The following is a 12,524-nucleotide window of genomic DNA, read 5'->3' as shown; positions in this document are numbered from 1 at the left end:
TTATGTCCCCTAGATCTATGAATATGGTATTCAAAAGGATTGACTTTCTCATACAAAAAGGTTTAATGATGCAACTTGTTGTCTGTTTGCCTTTTCAATCATTGTATTATGATCAGTAATCAAATCATGAAATTTTCAAATAAGATTACAAAGAAATATATTAGTATTGTATTACATATATTTTGCTTTTGCAATGGGGGGTCGTGATTGAGGTATGAATTTCGACATAGAATATGTGAAGTTCAAATTCTAGCATGCCTAAAGTATTGTTAGGGTTCTGCGATTAACCTTATATGTGGGCCTTGAGATGGGTCAATATGGGATAATATGGGATGATTATATGGTGCATTCAACACAAAAGATCCAAAACTTAAACCAGGTATGTCTAAAATACTGTTAGTCTTATGCAATTGACCTTTTACATAGACCTTAAGGTGGATCAACTTAAACTGCTTATATGGTGCATTTGACAATTAAGAGATAAAATTATTGTTAGTATTCTAACTTTCTTTGTGGGACTAGTGGTGTATCAGCTATATGGTGTAGTTTATCAAAATTTTTAATGTATTAAAAATATATTTGACAATCACTTGTTTATATATCATAAAATACAAAATGGGCCATGGGCATTTGAATTTATCGCAAAACGACTATTCTAGTTTGGAAAAGTCTACAGCAGGATTTTTATGCTATCACTTTTAATAAAATACACTAAATATGACAATTTAAATCATATCATTGAATAAGGAAAGCCCAATAACACGGTTCTTTTTTGCAATAAATCTAAGTCTGATTACATCAACATAACCAACACAATTACATAACTAATCAAAAAGATAACACTATCCAACTAATACATGGTTTATAATATACAAATTCTAGCATGATTCTTGTGCTCACATTTACATGATTTTTCCCATCCACTAATGACTTCGGAGTCCCTAGCTAGCTATGTGATCCACATGCACACCATAAATGTTTTTCATGCAATCAGCTTTCGAAACATATTTAGACTGTTACATCATATTAAACGATTTATTTTTGTTTTACCTTTTGGTTGAACATGATATTTAAATAAAGTTTTATTTTTTTTATTTATCTTATTTTATTTATTATTATTATTATTATTATTATTATTATTATTATTATTATTATTATTATTATTAAACTTAGATATTACAATAATATTAATGCTTTATGGTGTTTTAATTTGATAAAAATATGAACATTTGCATGGACTGCATCTGATATAAATTACTTTAAACCACCACTACATTTTTTGAAATTATAGCAAGCAACATTAAAATTATATAAAAGTTACATATGGTTGAATGCTTTATATTTATCAATTAAATAAATTTTCAATGTCGATCGGCGAAAAACTAGATATGCATTTTCTTTCTGGCCAATGCCAAAAAACTATATGGTACTTATGTTATGTGCTTTCCTTTTCAAAAAGTAATGGTCCATTTTTACTTTCTCAACTTTAACCCTACAAACGATATAGTATTACTTAATTATATTTAATAGAAAACTATATTTTCTTTAAAAAAAATTAAAATTTAGATCCATATATCACCATTTGACAGAGTCAAAGTAAAGTTGTTGGTTTGCTATAAAAGGGCAATGACCAATGGATCTTATCACTCAAAGCTGCCCAACTCAACAATGGGCGACAGACAAAGACATCTCCATTTTGTCTTCATGAACTATGATCCAGAATACGAACGCCTGCAATCTGACAGGTCAGTTTTGTAATTTCACTTACTTCCTCCCTCCGGACTCCGGCCTCCACCACCATTAATTATCCCATGGTGATGCTGATGTATCATGTATGTAATATGTGCAGAACAAAGAGAGGGGCAAGGGAGGTTGAAATGTACTTGAGCACCAAGCATAACGATCTATTGGCAAAGAAACTTGCGCCTGGAACTTACCACAAGACCTTATCTTTGTTCATCGTTGATGCTTTTGCTGTTCAAATCACTGATGCTCAGGTCAACTTTACATATACTTTCTCTTTCTCTGTACATCTTTCTTCCTCTCGCTCTTTTGACTGTTAAAGAACATGATAGTTTGACTTTATTCTGTCACAGGCCGATGTGCTTAGATCTGCAAAAGAAGTAAGGGTGGTGGAGAAGAACCAAGAGCTTCCTTGAAATAATATTATTGTTTCTGAGGTGGGTTGGATTTGATGAGGAAGCATTTTGCTTAAAGATCTAGTTTTACCTTGAGACATGTGGTCTTTAGTCTTTATATATTAACCTAAGCTACCTACATTTGTATAGCATAAGATACTATTGTATTGCTTATTGGCTTTCTTTCAGATGGTTAAAAATTAAACCAGTGTTTAAAAAAGATGTATAATGTATTCCTATCTCTAATTTTACATACATCATGTAAGATTCGCTTACGTCAATATTATGATCCTTAGGCAATATTATTGCCAAAGATATATCAAAATATGGCTCGCTTTTATTTTCTGATGTGTTACAAATGTTAGTCTTCATTTTTTTAGAAAAATCCAAGAAATCATATATAAAGAAATAAAACTTCATTAAAACATAGATTATATACACAATTTTCTCAACACGAAAAAAGGTTAGCCATTCTCCGGTTGGCCCACATTGAACCCGCCCAGGCCATCACATGTGGGGAAAGTATGGAACACTTGATATTTTAGTCATGTAAAGTTTGAACTCCTTTATGAATTTTGCATGTCAAAACAAAGTTCTCAACATGAATATAACGGGTATTATCCCTTGAGGCTCTAGTGATGTCAATAACTTATAGGGTATAAAATGGGCAAATAAATGAGACTTTTTGGCGTGAAGTTCTCTATTACCCCTTGTTTTATAGAATAAGATAACAAATATAGCTTTCATGTAATACTTTTCAACAAAATAATGTATCGCCAAAGACCATGTAATACTTTTCAAAAAGATAATGTATCGCCAAAGACCCGTGTAAAGGATTGGTGCATAGGAAAACATCAAAACATATTTTTATTTTGCAATTAAAAGTTGGTAATAATTTTAGTGTCAATCTAACAATTTACTGTAACTAAAATTTTGAAGAAGTGTCAAAGGGGAGTCGGACAAGGATCTAATACAAACACACTTGTATAAGAGTTTGTATAAGGGCGTGTTCGGCACGGAGCGTTTGAGAGCTTTTAGCTTCTAGCGTTTGACAAAATACTCCGTTTAAAACCAAAAACCTCGTTTGGCACTACAAGCTTCTAGCGTTTAGTTTAATCAAAACGTTCCAAATCCAAATGCTACTTCATGTAGCGTTTAACAAAACGCTACAAGCTACCCGCTACCAGCTAGTTTTGCCGAATATGCCCTAAAAGTGTTGGGTATAAGTCCAAAATTCCCTTTATGGCTAATGTGGAAGGCTTCATAACATTATGAACAACGCCCCACCTTCGGTGTTATTATAAGAAATGTTGTCGTTATGACTTGGTGAAACAGGGAAGCTTCTCTCTCTCTCTCTCTCTCTCTCTCTCTCTCTCTCTCTCTGACTTGGTGAAACAGCGAGCCATGACGTTTTTCAAGGTGTGATGTAAGGCGGCGATTTTGTATTAATTTATAATTATATTACCGCATAAATATAAATTTATATCAAATATACCTAGTTTTTAGAAGTGTTATATTAACAACTAATAACAGAAAGTTAATAAAAAACACAATACTTTTATGTCCGACTAGAAAAGGTATAAAAAAGAGCAAAAAAACGTGTCTCAAACGACTAGCAGCAACGTTATGAAGCTTTTCGTAACGGCGACGTCGTGCCTCACTTCATGGCGCCCACCATGACGCGCCTTTTATATATATATATATATATATATATATATATATATATATATATATATATATATATATATATAACATGTTATAACATTTGAACGTCATTTCCTACATAAATGATATGATGTTAACGGTGATGTGGCATGTGAGATGATAGATTTTTGGTGTTATAACACCGGCTCATACCTACCAGTCTAAGGCAAATATGATCCTGACCACGACGAATCACAAGCATCAACGTGTTTGCGGAAAAATACCCTTAAAAACCTAAACCTAAAAAGGTTTTCAAATCTGAAATATAGTGGAAAACGCCCATCTAAGTACCTGATCACCTTAGAAGGTATGGATTTGGCCTAGGTTGACGTAAATAACATGGGTCCGCTTTAGCTAACTTTGGTCGGTTTGGACAATACTGAAATGTTGTTGGTAATCTCAAGCTAACTTTCAGCTTTGGGTTAGTTTTAGGGGTGTTATTTGGTCAGTTTAACGGTGTTTTTGGTTAGGGATGAGCATACGAAACTGAATCCGGCTGAGATTCTTGAATGCTAAATTGGATGGAAGTAGATATTGAGCACCGAACCGAACTAACATTATCAATACCAGTACCAGGAATGATATCGATTTTCGGTATTAGCATTGGTACCAATGACACCGAATCTCGAATTTCGTGATTTTAGAGTATTGGGTATCATCCCATACTAACATAAACACTGTTGATTTGGGTCGGAAACTTCGGTACTCTTGCTCACATATTTTCAATTTATTCGGGTCGGTTAAATCGTTTTTTAACATTTCTAACCTAATTGTAACCAAATTGTATAAGGTTCAATTTAATTAGTTATTCAGTTATTCAATTTGGCTTACGGAGTAACTAATTAAAATTTTGATTCTATTTTTTTTAAGAAGCCAACCATATATTAATAAGCCAAAGAAAACGCACTAGCAAGAAGCTAAGAGCAAAACAATTACACATGGTTTAGAGGGTTTTGTAACCTATTGACCCAAAAAATAGAACATCTCATATTTCAATAGCAAACTAATGAAAAGAAAATTCACTAATAGAGTCTATAATATCACATTATCTCATTTTTCCCGAAGCAACAACCTTTTCGTTTCTAAACCACCAAAGATATTAGAAAGAAATACAAACGAGCGTATCAAGCACCTTCTTTTTTTCGAAGCAAGAGACAATTGGTAAATATTTTGGAACAATTCACGAACCGTATGAAACTTCAATATTGTTCTACCTCCACCCCTTCATATTGCATCACAGGTTCTAGCCGCCACTTCACATTTAATGAACAAATGATCAAGTTGTTCCACCTCCAGATTACAAATAAGACAAATGATAGATAGGATATCCAACCCTCGGTCTAACAGATTAGGTCTAGTAGGAATTCAATTGAAGATAAATTTCCATATCAAAATATTAACTTTACTAGGAAGAGGAGAGTTCCATCTAGTTTATTGATTAGAATAAGGAAGAAAAGTGCCATTGATCCATCTTCTAGTATCATTCATAGTAAAAGATCCTTCATTTCCAGTATCCAACACCAACTATCTTTTTTGTTATATAAAATTACATCCTCCGAGATAGAAACCAAATTTGAAATTTTTTCTAAGCTCTTCTCCACCTGTAATCAAATGCTTCTAACTACAAAACCATCCCCCCCCCCCTCTTTAAACAATATGCAACAAAACAATCTTTGTTCGATTCTAATGTAAAAAAGTCAAGAAAAATATCACATCCCCGACCGGTGGCGGAAACGTTGGGTTGTGCGACGTCATCATGGATCACAAATATTGATTACATTGAACAATGCACAAAATATAACATAAATATTACTTCTATTATAAAATAAAATATTACATATCGTACTAAGTTCGGGATGGTAAAATTAAGGTATAAGCAATGCCTTAACAATTAGTCAGTTTAAATAAACAAAAATGATAAAAACACTATGCATGTGAATCCATGATTTTCCAAAAGATGATACGTGTCTGACTTTGGTTCCCTGTGAATACATGTGATTTTAAAAATGTCAACATAAAGTTGATGATTTCACATGTTTGTAAAGTTTGGATTGTAAGTACTTCTTTAAAAAAAATATATGTTTTTATTGCATAAAAGTATTTCCAAACTTGTATGTACTTTTATATCAAAAAGTATGCTTTCTAGAAATGTACTTTCTCGACTGAAAGTATGTTCATTAAAAATGTACTTTCTCAATCTAAAGTGTGTTCGTTAAAAGTTGTAATGCCCGTTTTCCAGATTGGATCAGAGTAGGGCATAAATGAGTCAATGGCATGATTTTTAGGAAAAATCATGTGTCACGACGTGACCATGGGGAGGTAATGACGTGATCATCAAATGAAGAACGTGCATCTGGAGGTTAGTCATGACGTGACATGTATGGGGTCACGACGTGATAAGGGTTGCAACCCAATCCCATGATCGTTTTGGTTTTCCTTCATATTTAAACATCATAAACTCGGATTTAGAGTTCATTTCTTAGCCTCGATCTCTCTCCAACCTCAGAAACCCTAACCCTAGTCCATCTTGGCGGTTTTGGCTCATTTTGGTGGTTTTGGTGCTCTTTGAAGGAAGGAGAAGGAGAATTGGAGTAGGGATCAAGCAAGCAACACTTTCTTATCTTTTATATCACCTTCTGGATCTTTTGTAAGGATTCAAGCTTCTACCTTTATGGTTTATTCTCTCATATCTAAGTTGCTTTAGTCCCTTTTGGTTCATGGTTTTGATTTGATAAGATGTATGGAATAAAGCTGGCAACTTTATGGTCCTCCAGAATCCCTAGAGCTTCACATCTTATGGATCTAAGGATTAGTTGTGGATTCAGAATATTACATGAGTTTTAGGTCACTTTTATGAACCTTTAGAGTCCCTTAAAGTTTTTTTGGAAAGTTGGATTTAAAGACTTAATGGATTAAGGACTCAAACCATTTATATTTTGCCTCAGACTGTCGTCACGTCGTGGCATGGGGAGTGTCACGGCATGACGGTGGGTGATACCTCGATTATCTTGTCCTGTTGTGCTCATGACATGACCAAGGATGGTTCAAGCTGTGGTGCATATTGTGTGAGTTGTTTGTATCTAAGTTGGCTGAGTTGGAGTGTGGTTGAGTTTAGATCAGGTTGAGTGCGTTCTCACGACGTGAGGGTCAGTCATTGGTGACGTTGAGTGTTGGCTTTGGCTGTTGACTTTGACTTGACCGTTGACTTATGACATGTGTGGTTTTTGTAACATCCCAAAGTTCAAGACTAAAAATTTCTTTTAATAAAGCATTACGTTAAGCAAATTCATCGTTTTCAAACATAAACAAAGTATTAGTTTCCAAAATACATATTTGTTATCAGAGTAAACATTCCCAGGCTGTCTAAGCTATGGTGTGTGCCATGCGATCATCCCGAGCTCCATCATCCGCTACCGGAAGTACCTGAAACCAAAACTGAAAACCGTAAGCACGAAGCTTAGTGAGTTCCCCACCCTACCACATACCATGCATAACCACATACTGCACATACTGGGCCGCGCCCGCTATCCTGGGCCTCGCCCCCTACCTCGGGCCTCGCCCGTGTAACACCCCAAAGTTTGGAAAGCCAAGAAAAGAAAGAAAACCTCAAGTTTAGGGGAGACTCGGCGAGTCCATGGAGGGACTCGGCGAGTCCGAGCGGGATCCAGGTTGTGGTGAAAGCGACCGACTCGGCGAGTCGGCCAAGGAGACTCGACGAGTTGGGTCTGATCGAGGAAAACCCTAAATCCGGGACTTGGAGCCTATTTAAGCATCTCATCCTCTTTCCTAGGGTTCCTTTAGTGCCTCTTTACCCCCAGAACATCAACCCTAGCTGCCATATCCGTTTTTGAGCTAGATCTTGCATTGAAGAAAGCACTATAAGCTTGGAGAAGGAAGAAAAGCCTTGGAAGTGCAAGAAGGGACTGTAAATCCGAGATTGAGAAGACATTTCAGATCAATTGGAGGTAATAAGCTGCTGATTAGACTCCCTTTGCATCTAGATCTATTCTTATGTGTGAGTTTTGGTCATTATTGGTATGTTATGCAACCAATTCGAGTTGGAGGTTCAGATCTGAGGTTGCTACCTCAGATCCATGTTGGTTTTGGTCTTGAATCCCCTAAAGTATCAGCCCTTGGTATGTTGAAGAAGCATGTTTGCCATAAACCCTAGTTTAGTGTGTTTTGAGCTTAGATCTCTCAATCTACACGTAAAGTTTGCCACTTTACGTGGGGAATAGGCCCTAGAAGTATGGATCTATGAGTTGGAAGTTCTGTTTGGCTCGAAAAGCCACTGCATGGATTGAAGACTGGATAGACTCGGCGAGTCCTTCGAGTGGACTCGGCGAGTAGCTTGAAGATGAGGAGGAACTCGACGAGTAGGATGAACAGCTCGTCGAGTCGGTTGAAGTTAGGCATGGACTCGGCGAGTTGGATGAACAACTCGACGAGTTGGTTGAAGATTGTCTTGAACTCGGCGAGTCTGTTCTTGGACTCGGCGAGTCAGATCGCGAAACCCTAAACCCTTTGAGTGGAGACTCGAATCAGTGAGTCGGGTGGTGACTCAGCGAGTTGGACAGGACAGGTCATGGAACTAGTTGGACTCGGCGAGTCATGGACTGACTCGGCGAGTCGAGTCGCGAATAAGAAAGACCCTGAGCTTATGAACTCGGCGAGTCTTTAGGAAGACTCGGCGAGTAAGGTTGACCTGGAAGGTTGACTTTGACCAGAGTTGACTTAGTTGACTGTCAGACTAAGTGTTATATGTATATTGATAGCTTGGAGAGCTAGAGGAGCAGCGGTTCAGGGGATTGTCGAGTAGCAGCCAGAGGTTTATCAGCAGGGCTCAGCAGTTCAGGTGAGTTTCCTTCCAGTAGGAATGGGTCTAAGGCCATAATGCCGGCCCGTTTAGCTAGCAGTAGTTTTCAGATTTTGATCTGATGCAGTAGTTAGTATGTTTGAGGCCTTCGTGGCTCAGACAGGATTTATGTGTTATGTGTTCCGGGCTACGGCCCGAGGTAGTATGCAGTATATGTGAGTTTATGCCAGTTGATATGTTATGATATGCTGTGTTCAGTCAGCTTCGGGCTTCGGTCCGATGGAGGGGCAAGGCCCCAGTCAGTTAGCTTCGGACTTCGGTCCGATGGAGGGGACAAGGTCCCAGACAGTCAGCTTCGGGCTTCGGTCCGATGGAGGGGCAAGGCCCCAGTCAGTTAGCTTCGGACTTCGGTCCGATGGAGGGGACAAGGTCCCAGACAGTCAGCTTCGGACTTCGGTCTGATGTAGGGGACAAGGTCCCAGTCAGTCAGCTTCGGACTTCGGTTCGATGGAGGGGGCAAGGCCCCAGTAAGTGCTTGATATGTTATTGTTTGGTATGTGGTAGATTGGGGGAGCTCACTAAGCTTCGTGCTTACGGTTTTCAGTTTTGGTTTCAGGTACTCGGTTTGCGAAAGAGGAGCTCGGGAAGATTGCAGAGCACACACCATAGTCAGTTAGCCTGGGAATGTTTGACTCTGATAATGATATTACGTTTTGAATTTAATACTCAAAGGTTATGTTTGACTTATGATAAGTTGTTATAAATCTATTTTTAGTAATGTTTAAAAGAAATTTTTAGTCATGATTTTTGGGTCGTTACAAGTTGGTATCAGAGCCTTGGTTTGAGGGATTCGGGCGCACTCCTGAGTGTGTCTGAACTCAAACTAAGGAAGTGGTATATAGTTTTCAAAAGAAAAATCGTAATTACAAAAAGAATTTTGAGAAAAGAAAACAATTTTAGAAAAAGCAAAAAGAGTTTTGAAAAGAGAAAAAGGTGTGGTGCATGCAATCAGCCGAGCTCAAGTAAGTACTCCCAATTTACCCATACAAGTTATATTATGATTATCAGTATCAGTTTCAGTTTCAGTTTCAGTTCCAGCTTCAGTAGAACAGCATGCTAGAATAGGACTAAGGATCTAGGATGATGCCTTATGTGCCTGCTTTATGTGTTCAGCTTTATGAGAATTGCATGCTAGTATTGAGTAGACAGCAGTAGGATAGCCTATTTAGGTTATGCTTGGTAACGCGAGCTTAGCATTTTATGCTAGTGTAGTTTCCTGTTATGAGAATAGTTTTGCCTGAGTATGTTTCCTTTATCCGAATGCTGCTAGCTTTGTGCTTTGTGGGACTCTGAGTGATGGGAGTTAGCCATTAGGTGAATACATCACATCACATATGATCAGGGTTGAATAATCTCAGAGTGTTGGATTTGGCCCTACTGCGCAGCTCTTGTCTGAGTCCAACCGTTGTAGGGACGAGTCTCTTACTTGAAGGATTATCCGAGCCTCGTCACATGTGATGGTATTCAGGTGGTGACTAATTGGCATTACTAGGAGGCCTTCAGCAGCGGAGGACTGTTTGGGTAGAGTCAGAGGTTCCCTAGGGCAAGCCTATGATGAGAGTAGCAGAGATCAGTAGAAGAGTAAATGGGACTTGGTGGAGTTGAGGTAACTCTTGAGGAAAGTACGGATAGATGTGGAAGGTAGTAGGGGCCCATACTACTGAAAGCAGAGGATCCGTACTCGATTCAATAGGGGCCGAGGCAAAACCAAGGAACTAGTAGAGTATGTGAGAAATTCCTCAGCAGTAGTATGTAAATTGATCAGGATTTTGTTATATTTTCAGCATGGTGACGTTACGCGAGATACCAGTTAGCAGTTCAGGTGTCGAGGAGGGGTCTGGCTCGGGCTTCAGAGCCGGGCAGCTTGATGATCAGATGAGGGATTTCATTTCCGCAGAGATTATGCGCAACATCATTGATCAGACTCCAGTGATTTTCGGTTCAGTTAGAGAGGCCATTGTAGAGCTCATGGACAGTCATCTTGAGGCCTTTAAGGCCGGGTTAGTTTCAGGACAGATTGGGGCTCGTCTAGGTCCCGAATCTTATGGAGTTCAGGGATCCATCAGGGAGGGAGATCCCATTTCTAGTTCCTGCCATCAGGGGGCAGGGGTGAGTGGGGAATTCTGTCTCCAAGAGAGACCATTGCATGATTGGATAGTTGAGGAAGTTTCGCGAGCCATTCGCGAGGATCTGCCCGACATGGTCGTGAGGATCACTGATAGATTGATAGCGAGGCTTCAGGATCAGACATCTGTTGTTCAGTCAACAGGCATTGCCGTTGGAGTAACGCAGGAGCGAGAGTCGGGCAGGGAGTCGGAAGGGAAAAGGAAATTTGATGAGACTCAGGTAGCCACAGGTTCGGGTAAGAGGCCCAAGGGTCCAGATTTGAGGACGAGGAACTATCAGAGCCGCAGTCGATGCGGGAAGTGCGGAAGGACGCACATGGGTGTGTGTAGGCGTAGAAGTGGTGGCGATGCTGGGTGTTTCAAGTGCGGCCAGATTGGTCATTTTAGCAGAGACTGTGTTGTTACCATCGCCCAGGGGCTTGAGCCGTTATGTTTCCATTGCAGTCAGAGGGGCCACAAGAAGGCCCACTGTCCAAGTTTGTATCCAGCAGGGCAGGTGCCAGCTCCTGCCCTTGGGACTTCGAGTACCGCCAGCAGTTGTTGAGGCCGGGCAAGGGTGCCTACGGCTCAGAGCCGAGTTTTCTGGTAGGTTTCAGCAGGGATTCGAGCAGCACTGAGTAATGAAGGTACGTAACTTTTGTTTTTCTGTCAGCTTATGTCATGATTATAATGTTATGGTTCTGCATCAAATTGTGGTATAAGTGTTGTGTTATAGTGTGGCTTGCTTGTGATTATGTTATATGCCATTTGCATACCTCGGATTTACAGTCCCTTCTTGCACTTCCAAGGCTTTTCTTCCTTCTCCAAGCTTATAGTGCTTTCTTCAATGCAAGATCTAGCTCAAAAACGGATATGGCAGCTAGGGTTGATGTTCTGGGGGTAAAGAGGCACTAAAGGAACCCTAGGAAAGAGGATGAGATGCTTAAATAGGCTCCAAGTCCCGGATTTAGGGTTTTCCTCGATCAGACCCAACTCGTCGAGTCTCCTTGGCCGACTCGCCGAGTCGGTCGCTTTCACCACAACCCGGATCCCGCTCGGACTCGCCGAGTCCCTCCATGGACTCGCCGAGTCTCCCCTAAACTTGAGGTTTTCTTTCTTTTCTTGGCTTTCCAAACTTTGGGGTGTTACAACTCTCCCCCACTTAAACTAAACTTCGTCCTCGAAGTTTGCTATGATCGATATGGTGAGTGGCTGGAGTGTCGGACAAAAGGGTGTTAGATTTTCCAGACAGAGAGTTGGAGGCAGTTCGCAGGCAGTTGATCATAGCAAACTTCGAGGACGAAGTTTAGTTTAAGTGGGGGAGAGTTGTAACACCCCAAAGTTTGGAAAGCCAAGAAAAGAAAGAAAACCTCAAGTTTAGGGGAGACTCGGCGAGTCCATGGAGGGACTCGGCGAGTCCGAGCGGGATCCGGGTTGTGGTGAAAGCGACCGACTCGGCGAGTCGGCCAAGGAGACTCGACGAGTTGGGTCTGATCGAGGAAAACCCTAAATCCGGGACTTGGAGCCTATTTAAGCATCTCATCCTCTTTCCTAGGGTTCCTTTAGTGCCTCTTTACCCCCAGAACATCAACCCTAGCTGCCATATCCGTTTTTGAGCTAGATCTTGCATTGAAGAAAGCACTATAAGCTTGGAGAAGGAAGAAAAGCCTTGGAAGTGCAAGAAGGGACTGTAAATCCGAG

The 12,524-nt window shown here is 39.8% G+C and overlaps 1 protein-coding gene across 1 annotated transcript; it reads left to right on the top strand.

The window, feature by feature from the left end:
* Window positions 1-1,587: 1,587 nt before the first annotated feature.
* LOC111894286 (uncharacterized) lies at window positions 1,588-2,480 on the top strand. Its single transcript, XM_023890366.3, has 3 exons — window positions 1,588-1,745; window positions 1,850-1,997; window positions 2,097-2,480. Exons 1-3 carry the CDS (start codon window positions 1,627-1,629, stop codon window positions 2,157-2,159), a joined length of 330 nt encoding a protein of 109 aa, XP_023746134.1. The 5' UTR covers window positions 1,588-1,626; the 3' UTR covers window positions 2,160-2,480.
* Window positions 2,481-12,524: the final 10,044 nt, after the last annotated feature.

Source organism: Lactuca sativa, chromosome 3 (assembly GCF_002870075.4).
Source record: "Lactuca sativa cultivar Salinas chromosome 3, Lsat_Salinas_v11, whole genome shotgun sequence".
Taxonomy (NCBI): domain Eukaryota; kingdom Viridiplantae; phylum Streptophyta; class Magnoliopsida; order Asterales; family Asteraceae; genus Lactuca; species Lactuca sativa.
The sequence above is the reverse complement of the archived record's forward strand: the minus strand, read 5'-3'. Positions and strand labels throughout refer to the sequence as shown.